The 25671-nt window shown below is 31.6% G+C and overlaps 2 protein-coding genes across 8 annotated transcripts in view; one reads left to right on the top strand and one right to left on the bottom strand.

Annotated features, from left to right (window-relative positions):
• Nucleotides 1-12746, top strand: part of LOC148610928 (bromodomain-containing protein 3-like) — a 30051-nt gene extending 17305 nt beyond the window's left edge. For all 6 annotated transcript variants that reach the window (XM_088590854.1, XM_088590850.1, XM_088590852.1 and 3 more), the window contains exons 14-22: nucleotides 966-1054; nucleotides 3118-3364; nucleotides 3835-3939; nucleotides 4441-4677; nucleotides 5092-5249; nucleotides 6058-6192; nucleotides 6896-6987; nucleotides 9526-9664; nucleotides 10039-12746. In XM_088590854.1, coding sequence (XP_088446980.1) covers nucleotides 966-1054; nucleotides 3118-3364; nucleotides 3835-3939; nucleotides 4441-4677; nucleotides 5092-5249; nucleotides 6058-6192; nucleotides 6896-6987; nucleotides 9526-9664; nucleotides 10039-10104 — 1268 coding nt within the window. In that variant the 3' untranslated portion in view covers nucleotides 10105-12746. The remainder of the gene's footprint in view (nucleotides 1-965; nucleotides 1055-3117; nucleotides 3365-3834; nucleotides 3940-4440; nucleotides 4678-5091; nucleotides 5250-6057; nucleotides 6193-6895; nucleotides 6988-9525; nucleotides 9665-10038) is intronic.
• Nucleotides 12747-15457: 2711 nt separating this feature from the next.
• LOC148610929 (aromatic-L-amino-acid decarboxylase-like) overlaps nucleotides 15458-25671 on the bottom strand; it is a 29986-nt gene continuing 19772 nt past the window's right edge. Inside the window, exons 7-16 of one of the 2 annotated variants that reach the window (XM_088590855.1) lie at nucleotides 25069-25188; nucleotides 24622-24756; nucleotides 24062-24205; nucleotides 23550-23616; nucleotides 22859-22953; nucleotides 21754-21821; nucleotides 20770-20860; nucleotides 18399-18497; nucleotides 17193-17294; nucleotides 15458-16626 (exon numbers count right to left, since the gene is read on the bottom strand). In XM_088590855.1, coding sequence (XP_088446981.1) covers nucleotides 16399-16626; nucleotides 17193-17294; nucleotides 18399-18497; nucleotides 20770-20860; nucleotides 21754-21821; nucleotides 22859-22953; nucleotides 23550-23616; nucleotides 24062-24205; nucleotides 24622-24756; nucleotides 25069-25188 — 1149 coding nt within the window. In that variant the 3' untranslated portion in view covers nucleotides 15458-16398. The remainder of the gene's footprint in view (nucleotides 16627-17192; nucleotides 17295-18398; nucleotides 18498-20769; nucleotides 20861-21753; nucleotides 21822-22858; nucleotides 22954-23549; nucleotides 23617-24061; nucleotides 24206-24621; nucleotides 24757-25068; nucleotides 25189-25671) is intronic. The other variant, XM_088590856.1, reaches the window with a different exon arrangement.

Below are 25671 nucleotides of genomic sequence, written 5' to 3' on the forward strand. Positions count from 1 at the left end.
TTTTTTTTTTTTAACTGAAATAGCAGTAAATAGTTCCGTGATCTTGTTCTGGGCTCCTTTTTGTTTATCTTGCATTTTACATTTTTATACAAGTGGAAACAATTTGTGGTGCAAACATATGGGGCTGTCATTGTTTTTGTCCATAAATGCTTAGTATTAGTGCAATAACTTGAATTTTTATAAAATTTACTATTATGGCTCCAAACCTCAAAAGGAAGGTTTGTATTTTAACTAAATGGATCTATTGAAAATTTTTTCACAAGGTGTCATACTACCAAAGAAAGATTCATATTGATTCTGGAGGTCGAAACTTTGATTAATAATTCCTATCCTGTGTCAAAAATGAAGCAGCGCCCTGCAAAACAGTATTTAGTTGTGGGAATTCATTCGTACAAAAATTAAGTAATTCATTTTTGGACAAATAAAACATTCCTAGCAGGTTTTTTTTCAAAACTTCCTGTTATATGGTGCACAGCTTTGTGTTCAGCTATAAAGAATGATAAGTGGTTTTAAAACCTCAACACAAAATATATGAACTAGAAAATACAAAACAAGTTCCTATGTATTCAGCAATTAAGTGTTGGACACCTCCCCCCTCCAGAAAAAAAACAAAAAAAAACCTGACTCCATTTATTCTTCTAAATAATGTAACAATTTCCTGCATCACTGAAATTTACAACAAAAAATTCCTTTGCAAATAAAACATTGTAATTGTCAGATATCAAGCAACGACATTCTGTTGCAAAAAATTGTTTTTTGTATTTTTTAAAGACCAGAAAAAGAACTTGTCCAATGTTTTGATGATTAATATTTTACCAGCAAGTATAAATGAGGTGCATTTATTCCAACATTACCTCTCGTCTAAAGTGCTTTGAATAAGGTGTTAAGTTCAAGCAGTTGTTCATTTAGATTATCTTATGTCTGATACGACAGTAGGTTGTAAAGCATTATTGTTGAATTGTCAGGATCTCCAGTTAAGAAGAAAAAATCCCGTTCTAGACGTGCAAGTGGGGAAGGAGCAGGAAATCATTCCAGAGACCTCAATAGTCTACAGGTATTGTAATAGAAGTTTTACTCATTTTGTTACTACATGTATAAAGTGACCTCCATTCAGTGATTCATTAGGCTATGTTGATTGATAATGCTCCTGCCTTCAGACGTGAAGAGGATTTTCTGTCTACTGGTGTTTGCTTATCTTTTTCATCAAAACAGTTCTGGGCAGCCCTTTATGAAAACAATTTAAAATTTCTTATTTTCAGTAATATAAATTTTCATTGTATTAAACTTCATTATCTTTAGAGTGTTTTGAACTTCAGTATTCTACTTCAGCTGAATGGGTTACCTTCTTGTCACATCAACTTCTGTTCATCCAACACTCTTGTTGCTATTTTAAATGTCCCTAAATTTCTGTTGCATAAAACTAATGCCTTACAACACTTGTTTACAAAATTTCTAAGCTCAACTGACAAAAGGAATATGCACACTAAAGTTACTACTCTTCCTGTATTTTGAGATCAATATAGCTGGGGTTAGAAACCAGTATCAGGACTGCCTTCATAAAAACTTGACAGTTCAATAAATATCTATATGAAGGACTTTGGTCCAGTGGATAAATGAACAGCTGACCTGCTAACCCAGGCAAGTAAATTTAAGGGATGGCTATTGAAACCTTCATTGGCAATTAAGAGCTAATTATTATTTCAATTTTGCTATTGAATAAGTAAAATCCATGACAACACATGTTTACAAAAATTCTAAGCACAACTGAACAAAAGGAATATGCACACTAAAGTTGCTATCATGGATTTTGCTTTATTTTTATAAATTTTATAACCCAGCTTGAAACCACAAAAGGAAGGGTGTTATTGACTCGATAGAATTAATGATATTAAAATTAGGGGCATATAACCGGCATTCTGTGGAATTAAACTCTATAATGCCAATAAAAGCATAGAAATGTCTATGATATTGTTCAACAATATTCTTTACCACAATGGTCAAAATTAGGTTGATGTTTGGGGTAAAGACTTTTAACTTTTCAGAAATTGGGGGTTGCAACATACACTTTTCTGATGTCCAGACAGTAACTTGACCTTTAGTGAATGAGTCTTTGAAATTGTATTACAAGGCACCACACCACGAAAGGGAGACTGGGATAGATTTATGGGGTTGGGACTTGAGGAAAGTAAGAATAAGGGGCCTAAAGTTTTTTTTTTTTTTTCAGATATCTTGACAATAGCTTGTTTGTTTCGATTTTTTTTATTGACTTTTTTGTTTTTGGTGTGATTTACAAAAAATAAAGTGGGATTCCTTATGAAAATCCCAGCCTAAATACAAGAGCTTTAGAGGTATGCTTACCAAATCCATTTACTGTTTTTAGTGGAGTACAAGTTGCTCATTCACTTCTGTTACTTTGTATGCATTATTTTAGTTACTTTATGTTCTTTGTCGTATTTGTCTGTTTTTTGTCCCTGGATTGCATTCTTCTGATTTCTGCTAGAATCTTGGTTCCCTTGATTACTCTTTGTGATGATAAAGTACAATGTGATCCATGAATTCACCCTGAAGCAGACCTTTATAATCAAATTATTGTATTGATTATATTAAAAATATTGTGCAATATTGTGTCCATAATGAACTATAAGTCCCTATGTTAAGTGTGCCAAAAACTAATATTGTGTCCACATTTGCCTCAACTGAACATATTTCAACTGGCTGCGGTCATATTGTGCTGTGTTCCACAAAGCTTTTTTATTTTAGCAGTGGAGTATTATGAGTCTGATGTTTCATTTCACATGTAGATGCTATAGTCTTATACTGATTAAGCCTTCTCTTAGCTCCAAGTCTGAAAACATTATCATACTAGTGAAATTTCGCTATGAAGATGAGCATATTGTAAGCAAATTAGTACAACAAGTTTTGTAAGTGATTGGTATGGACTTAAGTATCACACAAACTGTGCTGGTGAGGAATATTAATTCCTTCAAGGATAGCTGTTAATATACTTCTAGTATTCTTCAGTTTTTCAGATTTGTTCAATCTTGATAGTAATAAAATGTAACCTTAAGCCCCAGGAAAGGATTTTGTAAATATAATATTTATTGTTTCTTTTTTAAGGTTGGAAATCGACGACGTAGTTCCACTACATTGTCATCCCCACCAGTCAAAATCACGATTGGTGGAAATGATCCTGTAATGGTATCTCCTACCTCCAAGACCAGATCTCCCATCAAGAATGTTACAGCTCCAGTCATGCGAAACATAGGCATGACTAATTCAGTAGTGCCACCTCCCCCGACTCAGCCCATTACTAGTCATCATACACCAGTCATACCACAGAAACCTCCATCTCCAGTAATAACAAGTGAGTTATCAGTCAATTGCCAGATAACAAACCTTTTGTACAAACAAGTAGTCATTCTGGGCCTTTAAATATATGTTAACACCTGCTTAACTAACGTTCTGAATGGTTTTTAATATTTTGAGTTGCAAGCAAAAATTTTCACTTTTTCAGTGTATGAAGTTTTAACTGATTTTTTCAGCTTGGTTCATATTAAAAATGATTAGAGAAAACTGCTTCTTAAAATTGAGCACATCTTCAGAACAGGCAACATGACTGAAAAATGAATGTTTGAAATGCTGCATCTCTGTTGCTATTCTTCATTCAGTTAAACAAGAGTGTGATCATTGCATGCTGTATTCACTAGAAAAACTTTGTCTCTTACAAAACTATCCTTTTAGGTTTTTGTTCTCCGAATATCGACTTAAATAGACTTCTTATTCTCAAAGTATTAAGTTCACTACTTATTTGTCTGATTTTCATTTGTTTTACAGCACCAATTCCACCAGTACGACCCATGACACATACACTTCCTCAGCAGCCAATTCGGCCATCAGGGTTAGCAACAGCAACGGCCAAGCCTCAGACCAAATTAAATGGTAAATTTACTTCTTGAGCATTTATAGCATTTCAAGTTTACTGTACATTTAGAATAATTGGAAATGAACAATGAGTAACTTACTGGTGTTTAAAAGTTTAGTATAGGACCTCAAAATATGTGCATACATTCAAAAATTTTACACAGTTGAAGTCATCAGTAGACATTTCCTACAACGCGAGAACTTAAATGTTATGCAGTGGATTTTAATATCGTTTGTGTATTGGTTCAGAAACAGGCCAGAAACTGGTACAAGTGAATATCACTTATTGCTTGTTTTATTAATGACACAAAGATATTTTGATTTATATTTTGCTTTACTTTTGTTTTGCTTGAGTTGAACAAATGAAAAGTATCAAAATTATTATAAACTATCTTATGACAAAGTTGGTAGAAAAGTCACAGAATTTTAAGTTCAGTATTGATAAATATACTTTGATATTAACATACATAGTCATAATTCCTAAATGAACAGTATCATTGCTTTGATTTTTCCTTATAGTACCAACAGTTCCTACATGTATAGCCAATTCAGTGCTAGGCAGTCTACCAATATCTCCACCACAGATTACACCAGATAAAAGGGTTCCTGACTTACATCCACTGTCACCTCCAAAGTCCCAAGATGGGTCTGCAGACCATTTTCTGGACATGTATCTAGGAGATGATAACAGCAATAGCAGTTTTAAACCTAGCCCTCCTAAACCTGCTCCACCTGCCCCTCCTGGTGCTACTGTCTGTATGTATCCTTTCTTCTTGATTTTTTTTGTAGAATATTTAAAGTTCCAGTATTTGTTAGAATTAGGCATTGGGCAACAAATAGTAATGATGAGATGTGCAAATGCATAGTATGTACCATCAGAGAATGATCAATAATTATTACCTACACAAAATTTATAGGAATGTGATATTGATTATTAGTTTATTTTTTAAATGTGCAACTTATGTAATAGATCACCTTTTTTCATTACAAATCATCTACATGTATTATTGGGTCTTATTCTGGAATGACAAATTGACCCTTTTAACAAATAAACAGATGTGAGTGAAACTGAGCATGTAAATAATTATGCTGCATTCAGTTTAAATAAATGAAAATATGTGCCATGTTAAACAATTCAATAATCTACATCTGGTCACTTTATGATTACAGCAGCAAGTGGTGTTGGTGTGAGATTTGGATCTAGTTCTGGGAACCTCAATCCATCATCCAGTGCACCTGTACTGGCTCCTCCTGGTAGTGCTGCTGTTAATTCCTATCGACCTGTGTCACAAACTGAAAATAAAACGCCTGTTCCTCAGACGAAAAAGGTACACATTCTTGTTTAAGTTGAAAGAAAGGTTGATAGGTATTAAGGACATTATTTACAATGATCAGATGTTTACTGTTAGTTTTGGCTTATCCATTTTAAATGTAGTGGAATTTCACTTCATATGGTTTCATTTATTTTGGTGCATATCTGTTTTTGTTGTTAAAGGAAAGAAGATGTTTTTGTTTATATGCTTGAATTTTTAGTTTATGGGTTGATAAATTATTGTTTTATATCTATAAATTTTTGGTAAATTATCACTGAAGCAAAACTACATATATTTTTAGCCTTAGATTTAAAAACGAAAAGTTTGTAAGCATTTAGTTATTTTGTGAGTATGTGTTTCACAACACTGAAATATAAAAGATGTCCTTCATATAGAAGTTATTCTAATGAGAATTGATATATGTACAATTCATTCTTCAGGGAATCAAGACTTCAGTTTTCATTTCCTGGATTAGTAAAAGTTTCATAAAGTGAAAATTCTTATAGTAGAATGAAAACTTTAGAAGCCAATGATTGTTGATTAGTTGAAAGACAAATACCAAACAATTTATGACATAACATATGCTTTATGGGGCTAGTATTTTTGTTGATTAAACAATTAAGGGTAATTAATTTTTTTGTTATCCTTTTTATTTATTTATTAACCTGAAATTGATACACCCAAAATATGTATTACAAAATTTTACCGTATAATGCAAGAGAAAATATATCATTGAATAAATGGTAAATGATTTAGTGTAGAGAGGTAATATCCCATTAATCATTCTGCAGTTCATCAACTTCAATTCACAATCTTATTTCAGGAACCTTACAAAGTAAAGAATGCTGGATCATGGTCTAGTTTAGCCAGTATGTCAACACCGTCGTCCCTGAAGAAACCCAATGCAATGGAGAGTTTTGAACAGTTCAGAAAAGCTGCCAAGCAGAAGGAAGAGAGGGTAAATACTGCTGCTATGTTTTAAAAAAAAATGTTAAGACTATTGTGTATTATTTCAGTCCATCAAGGCGAAGGGATCATTCCAAATGAAAAGTCCATTAGTTCAACTGTATACTACCCTGGTAACAGCAAATCGTATACAGACAAGTCTATGATTGTATTGAGATTTTTCAAAATATACCAAAAGAAGTATGCCTTAATGAAATAAAAAGTTGTTCATTGTCTCTCGTCTTTTAACAGAGAATATTCCATAATATACTAATTGTAAAAAGAAGCTGCATTCCCCTTTAAATTAAATAGTAACAGAACTTTTTTAACATTTTAACATTTTTTGGCAAAAACTGAAAAATAAAGCACTTTTTCCCTAAAAACAAAAAAACAAAAAAATGAGATTAAATACAAAATTAGTAGTATAAACCCTCCACTTTGTTTTCATACTAAACAATGTTTGCCTTTTTTCAAGATCAGATTTGTGAATCCATTTTTTGATTTATTTTTTTTTTTGATTCTCAGTCATGAAAATTTGATGAATTGGGACGTTTTGGGAAGAGGAAAAAGACGTTAATGTGTTAAATTATTGAAAGAAAAGCTTTCTGTCTTCAAATAATTAAACTCGAAGGTTTTTGTTTTTGTTTTTTTTTTGTTTTTTTTCTTTTTCATTAGTATATAGTGTTGCATATAGGAATATGTTTAATCCATTTTAGGAAAAGATTCTCAAGGAGCAAGAAGAAAAGAGGAGACAACACAAAGAAATAGAAGAAAAAAATAGACTGCGATCAGAGATTGAGAAGCAGAAGTATGCAGAAAGTTAAACTTCAAGGAAGCTGTTGCTTATCACATGATAAAAAGCTTGATTATTTTGTCAGATTGAAATATGTTAAATTTCACCAGATGACCATAATACACAAAGATCTACAATTACTACTTATCACAATTGTGTGGTTACTTAACTTATTAATTTTTTTTTCTGCTCATACTTAAAACAGTAAATGCCATAGTTTTTCTGCCCCATTTTCTGTTGGTTGTTTATAGGTCTCATAATGAAAGTTGAATAAAACAAAATAGTAACAATTGTACAGCTGCAAAAAGTGCAGTCATATCAAGTAATGATGTGGTCATCATTGTTGTAAATTTTTTCAAGTCTGTGCGATAACTTCAGTTTAGTTAATCAAATTTAATGAAATTTTTATGTATTGTTATTTATTGCTAGAGGAAGCTTGGTATTTAAAATGGGTCATAAGCCCGTACCTTGCTGCTAAAAAGGGTAAAATAGGTGTTAATTTAAAATAGACATAGAAAGTTTAATTCGTATTCAATTTTGATAATTCTTATTTGATTTGTTTCTTATGAAGTTCTGTTTTAAGAATATAACAGATTTCTAGTAGCATTTAGCATATTCTGCCTATAGATGGCTAAAGTTGAGTTGGGGGGTATATAGGAATCATCATCTAACTGTCCGTTTGTCCACACTCCAGGTAAGCGCAACTCCTCCTAAATGGCTTTAGGGATTTTTATGAAATTTTATAGGAATGTTGAGTATCATATGTAATGTGCTTAAAGGAATTCAAATACTGTCATCTGACATCCAAATTTAAGGTATTATTTTTCAAAACCTTAAAAGCGCAACTCATCCTAGACCTCTCGAGTTTTTGATGAAATATAATTGGAAGGATGTGTATGCTATGTAGATGTGCATGAAGGAAAATGATAACTGTCAGTGTAATTACTGTTGGATGACTCCAAAGGGAGATTAATCCAAATTAAAGGTTTTACATTTGAATCAGGGAGGGTATTCTCTTTAGAGCTTGCTCCAATATTTCTAGATTTAATTGGATTCCTCATGAAACTTACTGCTTGCATTATCAATCAGATTTCAAGTTGAAAGGGGTCAAAGGGGCCACACCCCCAAAAAATCAATTTTTTTATTCTTGGTTGAATTTTGACATTTTTTTTCATTGGATTTCTTCTGGAAGTTTCAATCAGTATTTGTTAATTGTCCCCGCCTCAATGCGGAACGGGAACATAAAAATGCTGTCCATGCGTCCGAAAGCTTGTGGACGCAACTTCTCAGAAATGGCTGAACAGAATTTGACCAAATTTTGTAGGATTGTTTGTCATCATATGTAGTTGATCATACTTAACCGCTATTTTGATTCGACAATTTGTATTGGAGTTATGGGACTTTGTTCATTTTTCAAGTTCTTTTTTTGGGGGGATTTTTATCCTTCAGGATCAAAATACCTTATGTGAGGAACTGCCCTACTGTTTTTGAACAATACACATAATATAGTTGATTTATGATTAATATTTATATCAATTCAAATCTCTTTCAAAAGCGGTAAATATGTTTCAGACAATTATTCATCTTAACAGTATTCTATCATTGCTGCAAATACAATTAAGATCTAGACTTTAAAAACAAATGAAGATTTCAGTCCCCTCTTTTGGAAAGCTGTTTAATTATGAAATTGCTCTCAGAAAATTTAATTTCTGCAAAATGTGTTAAGAAGTGTTAAATGTGTTAGACATGTATAATTTAACACACTAGACAGGAAGTGAAGAGTAGTAATTTTAACTAAGTAAAATAAGCTGGAAAATTCAAATTGATAAAAAGATTCAAAAAACATTTTTTTTTTTTTTTTAAATCTTGCGTTTCATCTACTAAATAATTAAATTTTCACATAAAAATTTTCTTTACGTAAAAATCTCCTATACAAGACAGTGTCAGTGGGAAAGAATCTCCCACATGAATTGTTACAAAGGTTAACTGGTGTGCCTATCTTTGAAATAAGTATTTAAGTCATTCAGGCTCTACATTTCAGAACAAAGACAGTTTTAAGTTATATGGGAAATGCAAATTTATGAAATACATTTCTATTTTACATCATGTAATCTTTCAAATTGAGTGTATAGTACTATTTTCACTTGAATCAAAAACCTCCAGTGCTAACAGCTTTTTGATTTTAAATAATGGGATTCAAAGTATTTTATAAAAGCTCCCTGAAAGCAGAACTTTTTGCCTAAATTGAATTTCAAGATATTATTCAATATTGTACTCAGACCAGTTTTTGTGTTGATAATGAGCTGTAAGTCCCTGTGTTTAAGTGTGTCAAAAACTAATATTGTGTCCACACTTGCCCCAAATGAACAGTGTTCAACTGGCTGCGGTTGTTTTATGCTGTGCTCAGCAAAGCTTTTTATTTTATTTCAAAATGTCATGATGTTGAAATTAAATGAAGGGAGTTGATATATCAATATATCCAACTTTTACAAGTTACAAAGAATATTTCTTCTGATTTGCTTTATTATAATTCTCTAAAATTCACTTTGACAGGGAACGAGAGGAAGAGGAGGCATTAGATGCTGCCAGGAGGTCAGCAGTTCATGACACTGCTGCAATTCAGAGAGAGGCAGACAGAAAGGCAAAAGAATTAGAGCGAAGAAAAGAACAGGAAAGGAGGAGAAGAGAAGCGGTAAACATCAGCATTATTTTAAAATACTTACACTGTCCTTTTCTTATGATGTCATGGTCGTGTCTGAGGTTAAGAGAACACACACATACACCGTTACATTAGTGTCCAGAACAGTATATTTATACTTTTTATTTTTGCATAAAGTAATGTTCCTGGACCTGTTCCATATCACATGCCATGACACCCATAGTAACCCAAGAACTACTTGGAGAGTTTTTCTGGGCTCGCAAATAGTAAATGTGACTAAATCTTACAAAGCAATTAACGCTAAATACTCATATTAAGGAGTCAAATTTTGTCTATTATTGGCTTAGTTTAGAAAACAGTTATTGAATGATCAGATCAGTGTTTTTATTATTTTTTTGTATTTACAGATGGCCAATAGGATAGATATAAATGCTCAGAGTGACTTAATGGCATCATTTGAAGAGATGATGTAATGAGTGTTGACATATCATTAGGGAATAAATGCTGCTGGGCAGAATGAAGATTGTTACAAGTAAAAATGCTATTAACATTCCTTGCTTGGATCAGTGGGTTTGTCCACAGGGTGGACTTGAGCAGGGCTTTTAGAAAGGCTCGTGTGTATTGTTAATTTTGGTGAGAATTAAATTTAATAGGACTGGTTGTATAGTGTGAAGATTTTGGAGAAGTATTTTGTTCATGTTGGCATGTTAAAGTTAGTAGTTTGTTTCCTTGAATGGTACAAACAAAAATTCTTAAATGAATTGGAGAGGATTTCATAAGAAACAATATGTTCCAATTTAAATCTTGTGTTCATTTGGTGCATGTTTTATTTGTATATTAATGTTACTGTCATTTCATAGTTTATGTACAGATAAACACACATACAGTCACATATTGGCAGTTTTTGTATGATGGTGAACTGCATTATGTGTTAAGTCCAGAATAATGTTTTCTGTGCTTCTTATCTTTCTTCTTAAATTTGATTCAGTTGGCATTGTTCGTATTTTATGACCAGTAATGAATTAAGTTTTGGCTTTGCTAAATTAGTAGGTATCTATGTAAAATATCAGATATTTTGTTCAGCTGGATTATAATTTCTATAACTCTCTCTGTTTGACCTTGTGCAGCTGAAATCTCAAGGATAACTTTTTTGAAAACTGTTGTTGTCTTATTTTACATGTATATCTACTTCTTGTTATGTTTGAAAATTTGAAATTATGTACAGTTATATATGAAAAATACTATGAATTAGATACACATATACTTCTGGTTCGAGTGGTTTATTTCTCAATTTCTGAAATTTTACTATGGTGAGTTGAGAAATATTTTAGAATAGGTTTCTTCGGTGAAAATCGTACATTAAAACATTTGAATTACAAGACTTTGAGAAGTGCTTGTAGAAACTGCCTGGTACACCCTAATTAAGAGGGTCTGAATCCTAAGAATACATGTACAATGCAGGTTTCTTTCCTTGATGTCTAAGAAATGTTAAACAAATATTTGGTCCATTTACAAAGTAAAGCATTAAAACTTATTATCATCTCTCTCAACTCAATAAATTTGTATATAAGATAAAATGGAGAACATGTTTTAAAAACTTAATTTATTTGTAATAATCAATTACTGTATATATAGTTGTTGCATAATACATACATATACATATATATAGATTAGCATCCATTTAAAGTTCTGAATTCATAAAGAGTGTGTGAAGTTTGGAATAACCAGCCTGAATTGGATAAGGTCATTATATCAGATGACTTAATATATTATAATGTGTTGTACAAGTTAAAAATCCTTTTTATCATTTGCATGTAGAGTTTGAATATAGATGTATTAAGATTTGTGTTGTTATATTTCATTGTACAGTTCTCAAATCAATGGTGCAATTTAATGTCTCATTAGAACCAGTCCATAGTTAGTATGTATATCTCATACATGTATATACTTGTATAAGGTTGCATATTGATTACAAGGAATGCAGTCATCTTTTACAATCTTCTAAGGTTTTAGGTCACATTTGATTACAAAGTACATTGTGAAAATGAGGATTTGAAAGGGGATTTAAAGTTGTTTTCATTAAGTAGACACGAAACTGAATGTTAAGCTTCATCATCCAAAAGTAAATTAATTCACATTTTGGTCAAAATACTATTAATTTTAGGAAAGTACATGTAATGGATTTGATCTCATAAATTCTGCCGTTATTCCTTGCACTCAGTATACACCAAAGAAAATATTTATTGTTGTTTTGGTAGGGTGCTATCATTGAGAAACTTAAGTATCATTTTTACCCATTATTATGTTTTTGTTTGGAACCACCAAAGCTGTATAAATCTTGTTTTTTTTTGTTACGGAAACAAAAAAAAAACTTTGGTCATTTGTTTTGAGAACATAGAAATAGAGATTCTAATTATGGTGTTTGTAAAGTAAGTTGATCTTCCATTAAGAGTGGATATCATTTCAGGTTAATTTTTGACTGGATAATTACTGATCTTATTATCTTGTGATTTATATATTTGTGTTGTATTAAAATCAAGAAAAAAATATATAAATTGAATGTGAAAAGGAAAAAAAATGAGTCTGCTATAATATTTCAGTACTTTTTGTTTTACTTTTTTATATTTTGTAGAATCATTTTCTCATTGTAATAGATAGGAGTCCAATTAACTTAATTCATTAACTCAACAACATTGTAATAGATAGGAGTCCAATTAACTTAATTCATTAACTCAACAACATTGTAATAGTTTCATTTGTTAAATACCTGATAAATGTGTGCGGTGTGAAAAACTCATAAGTTGTAAATACTGATGTAAAAGTTACTACAGATGAATTTAAAAAGTTGTGTGCATGGGAGGTTGCATTTCACAATCATTCACATTTCACCATATAGGCATTCAGTTCAAGACTTCTTTTCACACTGCACATTTTCAGTCAGCCTAGTGAGTGAAACACTAAATGCATTGGATCACTGATCTGTTGTTTGATTTGTGATTATTATCATATTCAGCATATTTATGTCATATCATTTATCATTTTTTTCCACACAAAGCATGAAGTTGATATTTTTGTTACGTAATTATGTACAGCCAAATAAAGGTGGCAATACTGACTCGGTTGTTCTTGATAACACAAAGATGAACCATCCTAAAAAAAAAACATTACCTTATTGAACTGAAACAGCCCGTATTTACCTCTTTTGGTGGGTGATTTGGATAATAACTCCTGTAAAACTGAACAATTAACACAATTGCAGTACAATACAAGCTAAAACCTGCACCACAAAGTGTCCCTATTGTATCACATGTACTAAAACATCCAAAAAATCAAAATATATGGTGAATTTTAAAATTGGTGAATAAAATCCACTTAGTGGTCCAAGAAGAGTTGTCTGTTTAGGACTACATGTAGCCCATGGAAACTCTGTTGCTTGCTTGAATTGTGGATGAGGACAAAAATTATAGACTTAGATTCAGCGCAAGTCAAAATCTATGAATTCCTTAATGATTTTTTTTCATTCACAGTTTAATAATACATTAAATTTGACAATAAATCATTGTTAAATGCATCTTTATATGTATTTAACACATAAGCACATGTCTAACTTTGAAAAGAAAAACATAACATTTAAAACAATTGTGTAAACAACATATTTTAGAATAAATCTACAGCTGTCAGAAACAAGATTGGAAGTCTGAAATTCATACAGTCCTGTTCCTAAATGTATAATGCAGTGCAAGCTAGCATTATTTTTTATGCTTTCACTTCTGTTAGCAAAATATGGCTGTAGTAACATGTATTGTGAAGGAAGGAAACATGAATTTTTGTAAAACACCAGAGGCATTAAGGTTACAGACCACCAATTCAACCAATGAGCATTTGGAACGTACGCAAAAATAGTCCTACGCAGAAATTACCCCTGTTCCTCATAGTGCTGTGAAAAAAGTTCTCATCTTATTTAAAAAATTTAAACAGTTTCTGAAAGGAAAAACATTTCTGTAGATTTTATAGGTGCATTTTGCTTCTTGTGATGTGAAGCCTAATCTCCATAATGATTTTTAAATATACCCCTATCTTGTGAAAACACTGGGATTTCCCATGCTATTTATAGACCCTTCACTTCCGGTGACCAGTACTGCACTGCAAGTCTGCTAACCCCACATGCCATTCTGAGGATTGTGAGCTGACATATGTAGAATCATGCTGATATATAGTCCTCTGCAGGTTAAAGTTAAGGTAAAGTCCAGAGAAGCCATTGAATATTTTGAAATTAGCATAGAAGCCTATGGGAAGTGGAATTAGTGGTTTTTAGCCTTAAGCTGAAGCCATGGCAAAATGAAAATGTTGTGAAATAGCTTTAAACTACTTGAAGATCTTGTTAACTTTGCCATGAGAGGAATACACTACAAAAATCCTTCAAAATATGCATTTTTTTAAGTTATAGGTCCAAATTATGGAAAATTGGTCTTTTTGGCTGATTTTTATGTCCTATCTTGTAAAAAGTGTAGAAAATTTAGTAAAAATATCAAATATTAAACTTTGAGGGCTATATTTACCTAATTATGGTGGTAATAAGCACTTGAAATCAAGTTTTGTGTAGATTTGAGCAAAAATTAGGTTAGAAATGAGGAAAAACTCACTTTCATTACTGCGGTTAAGGCCATATAAGCATTCCCCTATGGCAACATGGAAAATCCATTTTTGAGTACTTATTTTGCTTTAGGTGCCCTTTACTGGTCATGTTTTAATGTGAAAACACTGTATTTACAAATTTAAAGCCAAAGATATCACCTTTTGTGAAAATTTAAAGATTTAGGATTTTTGACATGTGATCAAGAAAAAAGGGGGAGGCATGTCAGAAATAAATTTTTAAAAATAGACCGATTTCTCAGAAAATGATTACTTTTAAAACTATCTCTTCATTAATATTGTTAAAAAACAAGTTGTGATTGATATTTTTTATTTGAAAAGTCAGAAAAAGTTCTTTGCAAATATTTAATGCATTTAAGTATGGTAGAATATTGTCACTTTTTTGCTCGCACAACTTGGTTACCCTATATTTAAAAATCAAATATTTAAAAAAGTGCTCGTCACATTTCACTTAAACTTTGCAAATGCATTCAGTATGTGTATAGGAAGATACCTGTATAGTTATTTATTTTTTCTAAGACAAAAAGTGCCTCTTTAGGTTACAGACCACCAATTCAACCAATGAGCATTTGGAACGTACGCAAAAATAGTCCTACGCAGAAATTACCCCTGTTCCTCATAGTGCTGTGAAAAAAGTTCTCATCTTATTTAAAAAATTTAAACAGTTTCTGAATGGAAAAACATTTCTGTAGATTTTATAGGTGCATTTTGCTTCTTGTGATGTGAAGCCTAATCTCCATAATGATTTTTAAATATACCCCTATCTTGTGAAAACACTGGGATTTCCCATGCTATTTATAGACCCTTCACTTCCGGTGTCCAGTACTGCACTGCAAGTCTGCTAACCCCACATGCCATTCTGAGGATTGTGAGCTGACATACGTAGAATCATGCTGATATATAGTCCTCTGCAGGTTAAAGTTAAGGTAAAGTCCAGAGAAGCCATTGAATATTGTGAAATTAGCATAGAAGCCTATGGGAAGTGGAATTAGTGGTTTTTAGCCTTAAGCAAAGTTTTCAAGAATACAATAAATGCATTCTTAACATCTTTACAATTAATGTCCTAGATCTTGACTTGAGCAGAACCTTAAGGAGGTCTTGTAGATTGGGAACCTAACTATCTGTGAATGATGCAAGTCTATGGCAAATACAATTTAAGACAAAAGCCAGGAAAATAGTTAACTAAATTTACTTAAAAACAAAACAATACAATACTTGAAGATAAAATTGTCACAACCATTTGAAGTCAAAAAAGGACATGTACATGGATACACAAAAATAAGACAGATTAAAGGAGGTAATACAAGGCCAAAAACTCCTTGACAGTAAATGAAAAAAACACATTCTAGATCTATACCAAATGATTTGGTTGAGGAGTTCTTTAAATAAAATTTTGACCAACAGTTTTAAGAATCAGGAAGTATTACCTCAACTACTTTTGCAAGTCATAAAACAAAAAAAAAATATATATTATAATCCTCCATGTAGCCCTGCCATAAATTAATTCTGCTACAAAGACTACATGATGGCAATCAACATAAATTTCATAAACCAATCATCACAAACAAAAATGTCCAAAATAGTTGAAAATCAATAATTGAACTTGAGAGAAAAAGCCACCAACAATGGTGTGGGACACATTGTTTTGAAGTGATCTTTATATGAGCCAATTATGAAAACCTTACCACCCAAGATGAAAGAACAACCTTGAGAACCAATATAGTACAAATATTAAAATCTTATCTTGAATGACAAAAAATTTATAGTTTGAACATTTTTTGTTATGAATGAAAGAATGTATTCTTGGCCATACTGACTACTCCTAATAAAAGTCAACAAGAAAAAAAATGAGAATGCTTGCCGAACAAAAAAAGGTCCATACCATCAGTAAAAGGTCTTCAGTATAAATTACGACTTAGATTTCCAAATAACTATACAAACATAAAATATAAGACAAAAAAAATTTTCAGTTACAAAAGAATTAAAGTATAACAAATTTATAATGGCAACAAATTGGAAATGGGTCTAATCAGACATTTACTTCTAAAAAAGAATCAAAGTGGTAAAATCTTAAATAAAAAGAATACTGTTTATTTTATTACAAACACATACTTTCAGGAATGGTTATTGTGGACAATGTTACAATTGCTGGGCACTGAAGACAGTTTATTAGATAATTCCTGAACAACTGTCCAAGCAAATTTTACATCTTCTGACTTAGTTCTGGATGCACATACAGCAAATCTTAAAAAGTATGTGTCTCTGAATTTGGATGGCACTAAGTGAATTCTTCCATCATCATTTATAGCCTTTAGTAATACTTCATTTCTCTCATTACTCCCCTGAAAAAAAAGGCAAAACAAATATATAAACTTAATTATACCATATAAGTCACCAAATATCACAGTAAAATCATGAAATATTCAAAAAGAAAGTTTTGTTCTGAGTAATTTATACAGCATTTTCACCACTGGTATCTAACTTTTAACCATGAAAACAAAATTAAGGTCTGGATTTATACAATATTCTTTCAACGAAACAAAATTCTTGTAAAAAACAAATTTCACAATGAATGCAGTCCTCAATCTTGAAACAATGATTAGTGCTCCATTATTGGTTCATCTGTGACAGTAAAAAAAACAGACGGATTTAGATATAAAGAAAGTTGGTTTGTACTGGTTAATGGAAAACAAGCCAGCAGTTTCAAGACTGAAGGTGGTAAAAATAATAGTGGGCAAGCAAATATTTCACTTACAAACAGGCCATTAATATTTATAAAAATGTTTCTCCAAAATATGATTTGAACCAATGGATCAAGAACTTTACCAAGAAGAATGAGTGAGAACTATACTTTGCTTAATTTGCTTTGATACATCTTTTTAATTTCATATTAAGTTAACTTAAAAACCTTCAATCTGAAACAAACAAGTCCAAGTACAACTTTGCCAACAATCTCAAAATTCTTGTCAGATTTCACAAGCTCTTCAAATTCATGTGCTAACTTCACATCCTGGAAAGAGAATATAAACAGCTAAATAACCAACTTGCCTTCAAAGCACCACATATATTCTTCATCAATGTGACGTAGAGTTAAGGTTTAGAATGAAGCCATAAATAGGAGACTTTTCTATATAACAAAATTTTCAGGATAGATTTGACTATGAACCATGTTTTACTGAAACTTTCTTGCAAAAAACTTATTGCGTTATTGATTTCTTTTTTAAAGTCTGTATTAAATCTTGGATAGTTTTGACCCTGTTTCTTAGTTACTGCTTCTTGTATTTTTTCTTAATTTGTGTATTATGTATTACAAGTGTTGATAATGTACTATGTACTAATAGTTCAGTTTTGCTTAGGGGCCTATAAGTTAAAGCTTCTCAAGTATAAGTCCTTCATGTCCAAAACTAAATAATTCCATCGTATTTTCATCAGAATTAACTATGATGTTGTAATACCTAGACATTTTCTCCTCTTCTTTACCTGTCTTTATCTTAGTCTTATAACTTACTTAATGTTGTAATATCATATCATACCATATCATACTACTTCTTGATACACTTCAGATCAGTAAATAATCCTGGCCAAAAAGCTTAAGTACAGAATACTAATCTACCTTTCTTATATACTTATGAAGTCCTTCCTGGCCTTCCCTGAGTACAGAATACTAGCCTAACTTTTTTATATACCCCTGAAGTCTTTCCTGGCCATATAGCCTGAATACAGAATGCCAGCCAACCTTTCTAATATACTCATGAAGTCCTTCCTGGCCAAACTGCCTGAGTACAGAATAGTAACCTAGCTTTCTTATATACTCATGAAGTCCTTACTGGCAAACCAGCCTGAGTACAGAATACTAGCCTATCTTTCTGAAATACTCCTGAAGTCTTTCCTGGCCAAAAAGTCTGAGTACAGAATACTGACCTACCTTTTTTATATACTCATGAAGTCCTTCATGGCCAAACAGCCTGAGTACAGAATACTAGCCTACCTTTCTAATATACTCATGAAGTCCTTCCTGGCCAAACAGACAGAGTACAGAATACTAGCCAACCTTTCTTATATACTCATGAAGTCCTTCCTGGCCCAACAGCCAGAGTACAGAATACTAGCCTACCTTTCTTATATACTCCTGAAGTCCTTCCTGGCCAAACAGCCTGAGTACAAACCATAACTTTAAAGACCTAAATCTTCTACCAAGTGGTATATGCCAATGCTGTAACAAGAATGTAAATTGTTAGAAATATAATATCCCTTATAGCATACCTATAATAAACTAAAAACCTTTATTGAAAGTCAATACATGTAATAATAAAGAGCTGCGCTTTAAGTGCATGATACGCCTGTTGCCCTTTTAACTTGTCCTTATGCTTTTAATGAATTTATATGATCAACAAGAAATACTGTGAGCCCTGTCAAATACCATCCCCTCCAAAAAAAAGTAAATAAAAAATGCACAAATAATTTGGCACTATCAAGGCTACCTCAAGTTTAACTAAGTTTGTTGTCTTGATTTTCCACCCATACATTTCTATCTTCTTTAAAACACACTTTTCTGACAAGGTTACCAAGTACCTTTTATATTTATTAGTTGATCATCATAACAAATGGTCTGTTTTAGGTTACAGACCACCAATTCAACCAATGAGCATTTGGAACGTACGCAAAAATAGTTCTACGCAGAAATTACCCCTGTTCCTCATAGTGCTGTGAAAAAAGTTCTCATCTTATTTTAAAAATTTAAACAGTTTCTGAAAGGAAAAACATTTCTGTACATTTTATAGGTGCATTTTGCTTCTTGTGATGTGAAGCCTAATCTCCATAATGATTTTTAAATATACCCCTATCTTGTGAAAACACTGGGATTTCCCATGCTATTTATAGACCCTTCACTTCCGGTGACCAGTACTGCACTGCAAGTCTGCTAACCCCACATGCCATTCTGAGGATTGTGAGCTGACATATGTAGAATCATGCTGATATATAGTCATCTGCAGGTTAAAGTTAAGGTAAAGTCCAGAGAAGCCATTGAATATTGTGAAATTAGCATAGAAGCCTATGGGAAGTGGAATTAGTGGTTTTTAGCCTTTAAACGATTTTTCAATGAATAAAATTTCCTTGGCCATTTCCAGCTTTTTTTAAAGAGTAAAACTTCATAACACCGAAACGTAAAATTTGACATTAATACAAATCAGAAAGGAGCTTACATCAATAGATATGAACAATTCACCAAAGTTTCATAAAAGTTAGTGAAAGTGTTTTTGAGTAATTGTGTGAAAACTTGAAAACCCCCCTTTTTTTAGTATAAAAATTCATAACACAGAAACAAAAAATCTGAAAGTTAGAAAAATAGAAAGAGAGCTTATGTCAATACATATGAACAATTCACCAAAGTTTCATAAAAGTTGAGGAAAGTGTTTTTGAGTTATTGTGTGAAAACTTGAAAATCCCCCTTTTTTTAAGGAAAAAAATTCATAACACGGAAACAAAAAATCTGAAATTTATAAAAATCAAAAGGGAGCCTACATCAATAGATATAAACAATGCACCAAAGTTTCATAAAAGTTGGTGAAAGTGTTTTTGAGTTATTGTCCGAAAACTTGAAAAAAATTCCCCTTTTTTTAAGGAAAAAATTCATAACAAGGAAACGAAAACAATCTGAAATTTATAAAAATCGAAAGGAAGCTTATGTCAATAGATATGAACAATTTACCAAAGTAACATTAAAGTTGGTGAAAGCGTTTTTGAGTTATTGTCCGAAGTGTGGACCATGGACAGACGGACGGACAACGGTATGCCATAATACATCCCATCTTTGAAGGGAGTAAAAAATATTAATGAGGTGTAATCTGTTTTGCTAAAAATCTCAACTGACATACAGAAATCCTTATATTTCATAATATTTCATTTGGGAAAAGTTTAATTCCCTACCGAGTATACAAAAAACCAAGATATCTATAGATTAGAAATTTTTTTAATATTGAAAACTATAGGTATTTATAAAACAAATACATGTATACTTGTACTTTGAAAATAAGGTCAGTAACCTTAAGTTTTACAATTTTAATTAAAGAGTAATATTTATTTGACAAGTCTCCAAAGTGTGAAGAAAATTTACTGACATCTTAAAAGACTTATTCACACTAAATTTGGAAATTGTGAACCACCAAATAGTGAACCACCAAATTGTGAACCACCAAATAGTGATTGAATGCCAGAAGCTAGCTCTTCTCTCTATTTAAATCTGCAAACATTCTTGACAAGGACAAGAATGTTTGTTCAGTATGACTACCAATAGATTACTTTTTATACATTTTATAGGTTTTCCCAATAATTTAATATTTTTTAACAAACTAACTATTGAATGAATATACAGAACTTTAAACAGAAGTTATGACAATAAACAGATATATGAATAAAAAAATTATGCCACATTAACTTATTGGTTTTCCAGGAAAATAAAATGGTTACCAAGATTAACTACTTACCCGGAAATCTGGTATTTTGCCTTGATGGTCATGTTTTAAGTATAAAGGATCAACATTGAATGCATCACTGATTAAATCACTGTCTTTAACCCTGAAATGATAGAATATAAATATCTCTTGTTTATGGTGATGTACACAAAAGATTAATCAGTAGTATTAGCAGATCTAAGTAAAGTCATTCCTAGTTTCTTTCTAGTTTATTCTATGCAGCTTTTCAGTATTAAAATGTTGTGTGAAGTTTAAGTAAAAGTTCCTTATTTAATATTAGTTGATATAGTTCAAGAATACATGTACTTTGTTTTCCTTTTTTTATGTGGCAGATCCTAATAAAAGTATTTCAAAATATTACCATGTAAGATTATACATGTACATGTTTATCATATATTTACATCAAAACATACATTTATTTATAGATGTTATAAGCAATTGTTGAAATCCTGTATCATTTACCATATATAACATACCTTATTTTACAACCCTACTGAGTATCAACACATGCCATATCAACCCTATATCATCCAGTGTCCTAAGGTGATATTAGGGACTTAAGTTGATACAAGCATGTGATGAAAAATTGAACATGTTATATTCAGTGTAAAATGAAAACATGAAGTAACATACATCAACAATTATTATATGATCTACAGTCTAAAGAGATGTGATATTCTACCATGTTCCTAATGTGTTTAACGTTTTCTCTATAAATTGATACATACCACATTGTTGTAATATTCTACCATGTTCCTTATGTGTTAACTGTTTTCTCTATAAATTGATACATACCATATTGTTGTGATATTCTACCATGTTCCTTATGTGTTAAATGTTTTCTCTATAAATTGATACATACCACATTGTTGTGATATTCTACCGTGTTCCTTATCTGTTAAATGTTTTCTCTATAAATTGATACATACCACATTGTTGTGATATTCTACCATGTTTCTTATGCGTTCAATGTTTTCTGTATAAATTTATACATACCACATTGCTGAACAGTCAAAGTTTACCATCAACCATTTGTGAGGATTGAAGTTGAAAGACATTGCATACTGAAACAAAATAAGTATAACAGTGTATTCAACATTTACATTATACAACTGTAAAGACATCAATAATAAATCCTACAATAAACATAAAAAAAACATACTGTAAAAACTAGTGGAACTTGTGTGAGAACAATACAGATATAAAAGAAGAAACTAGACATTGAGCAAACAGGACTAATACCCCTGCAGCCTGTTGATCCCTGTACAGTTGGGGACCAATGTGGACATATGATTCATATCATTCATACACAAATCATTGGACTATTTTTATGGTGGATAGTCACAGCACTTTTGACACACAATTTACTGTCATTTCTACAACAACCAACTCCAAACAGCAATCTGTACTATTTTTTAACGCCAACACAACAGAATATGACTAATTCCCGACAAAACGCACATCTCCATATGGTAATCTAACACTCCATTGAGTTTCATTACAATCCCGCAAGTTGGTAAGTAGGAGTTGTGGACAACGCATCAGACCAATTTTTGCTAAAATTGCTTAAGTACCAAAGGTCATCATTTCTACAATTTCTGTTCAAAAATAAACTTCTGACAATGTGCACAACCCAATATGGTAATGTAACACCTCATTAAGTTTCATAAGAATCCTGCAAGTCACTGAAGAGAAATTGAGGACAAAACAAGTTTTGCTGAAAACACTTAAGTCCAACAGCTGTCTTTTCTACAATTTTTGTCCAAACATAAATTCCTGACAATTCTACTTAGAAAGTAGTTTGGACAGATAGACAGACAGATAGATGGGCAGACAGGGTGTAACATATCTATATAACCCCCAAACTTTGTTTTTGCGAAGATTTAAGACATACTATAGCTGAAATTGTTAATAAGTAAAATTGCTTCAAAACATTAAGATTTCATTTTTCATTTCTTGAAGTATTTATGTATAAGATTAATGTCTTTCTGGCCATTTTTTCATGCCATAGTATTAAGAATACAGAAGTCTAAAACTAACATATCTTAATGATGGTATAACTAAATCTAAACCTTAATAATGAGATATTTTAACAACTTACTTCAACACCATTTAAAATAGATCTAAATTCTGGACAAATAAATGAACTCCCAGCATAGGCTGCATCTACATGCATCCAAATATCACTTTCTTGACCTAAAAAAATAACAAAGTCTGAAGTTTACTTTGGAGTAATGTATAATAATATGATACTCAAGGTAGAAGATTAATGTGTGATATTTTTTAACAGTATTTTGGATTGCTGCTTCTATTAAAATCTCAATACAATGAAATTAAATTAGAACTTCCATAAAAGTAATATTATGGTAAAGAATGCAGCAAATTCAAAAATAAATCTCTCATTATTCCATTACTTCACAGCTGCAATCTGACATTATTGTTGTATGAATGTGACCCGAGCTATTACTCCGTTACTTCACAGCTGCGATCTGATTGGAATGATCAGGGGTTTTGATTGACATTATTGTTGTATGAATGTGACCAGAGCTGTGATAATAAAATCTTTTACTACTTACACATGTCATGATTTAAGACCACATTCCATATTACTTGGGTTTATCATCAGATAATGACAGATTTATTGATTTATTGATTATTGATTTTATGTAAAATGCCTACAGCTTTGAAAACACTGAGTCTTTGTTGGAGTTTATTAGGTCACTAGTCAACTCTAATCACCATACACATATCACAGTTAACTCAAAAAAAGAACTTCAGGTAGACATACTTACATAAAGGTCCAATTTCTAAAATGTTGTCGAAGGCACACATTGGCGTGGTCCCTAGTGTGGCACAGACCTAATGACATAAACAGAATAAATACATGTCTTAACGAGCATATCATATCCATTCTAAAAACATAATCCCCAAATAATAGTTTCTGATGACTACCTCTGCAATATTTACCAAAAGATTCAGTCAGTAGCTACTGAAGGACATAAATTATTTTAATAAGAAGCTTCTCTCAGTCCAGCATGATATGACCACAGCCAATTGAACCCTATTCACTAGTTCTGCTTCAGGCTGCTTTCATAAATTCCTTTGTACCTCATTACCACCAAGTTTTTTGGTCATATAAAAAGGAATAAGACAGTAGAAAAATATTAAAATGGGTCATTTAATTTCATGTATATGATAAATGGTTGTAAAAACCAATTAAACTTGAGGTACTTGCAAAATAATAATAAAGATGACAAGAGAGTTTTCCCTGTTCCTGATCTGCAATTTACAGATGAATACTTACAAAGAAAGGAATAAGTCCTCTGGATTTGTCTTTGTCTATGGCAAGTTTTAATTTATCTCCTCTCATGGCACCTTTGTCGTCAGCTGAAATTTCTCTCATCTTCACACAGCCTATCAAACCAGCTCTTTCCACAGATGAATGACTCTGAAATATCATTAGATATTTTTGATTTGCTTTAAAGAATGATATGAAGTTGCTTCTAATGAAATCCAAAAATTTCTATTCCTTGGGTGTAATGCATGTATTCTTTATTGACATCATATCTATGTTCTCTCATTTGATACTTTCTTGTCCACTGGTGTAAAATGCTTCATATGTGGTTAGTGATAGTACATGCAGCAATGACACAAGTAGAGATCAGAAACTGTAGTTAGCCACAGGTAGAGTTCAGAAACTGTAGTTAGCCACAGGTAGACATCATAAACTGCAGTAGACCACAAGTAGAAATGAAAACTACAGAAAATCACATGTAGAGATCAGAAACTGCAGTAGGCCACAAGTAGAGAACATCAATTGCAGTAAGTCACAAGTAAAGATCATATGAACATCATTAACCTTACCTGCTCAGAACCATATGCCACAAGTTTAGAGATGATCTCTGCATGTTCACTGTATTCACAAGTGGCCATTAATTTCCTGATCATTCTAGTCCTGGCTGACAACAAAGCAACTAATGTTGCTTCACTGGCAGTACCCTGTATCAATATAAATAGTTATAAATTTGCAAAATGACAAAAATTGGTGATAACAATATATTTGTATCAATTTTCAAACTTTGTGTTTCTTTAAAAAAAAATGGAAAAGTTTCAGAAATACCTAAATTTTGAATTAAAATAAGTAGATTAGATCTTTATGAAAGTCAAAGTTGACAAATTTAAAAACAAATGCTGTTACATTTCCAAATTCAAACTTTACAAGACTGGACTAAACCCTTACTTATCACAATAACATTCTGTAACGTAGAATTCCAAAATCTCAGTGACATATTTTCTAACTCTGTAACATACCTGAATGACTCCCCCACCTTTCCCACCAGATGAGAATAAGAATTCTGCAGGAAGATCTAGCATCTTTCCTAACCAATCCATAACTACCATCTCAAGTTCTGTGCAAGCTGGAGAAGAAGCCTACAATATTTAGAAAATAATAAAATATGCAAAAAGTAATGAAAATAATTTTCTCTGTGAAAAATTCAACAAAGTTTCATTTAACACAAAAAAGTATGCAAATACCAATTTGTCTTATCTGTCCCTAATATACATTATACATGTATCAAATACATGTACTAGCATATTGTATAAATTTGTAATAGTAGGTACATTATTAAGAAAAAACCTTGGGAAGCCAAGAAATTATAACCAATATAACAAGTATAGTATAATAGTCTATGGGCCAGATAACAGAAGACACCCCCCTCCCCCAGAATTTTTGTAAACCTATATAGGTTGAAAGATATTTGAATTAGAAAAATAAATTTGCCTGTTCGCCAAAAAATAAGTGCAGCATAGTCATGGAAACCGGGATCTAAAAGTACGCCACAACATCATTTCTGAAAATTCAGTTTTGTAACATTTTGCTGCCTTCAGAGTAAAATAAATATTTTCTGTATA

The sequence above is a fragment of the Perna viridis genome, chromosome 7 (genome assembly GCF_037379345.1).
Source record: "Perna viridis isolate PV_CMFRI_1.1 ecotype Kerala chromosome 7, ASM3737934v1, whole genome shotgun sequence".
Lineage (NCBI taxonomy): Eukaryota > Metazoa > Mollusca > Bivalvia > Mytilida > Mytilidae > Perna > Perna viridis.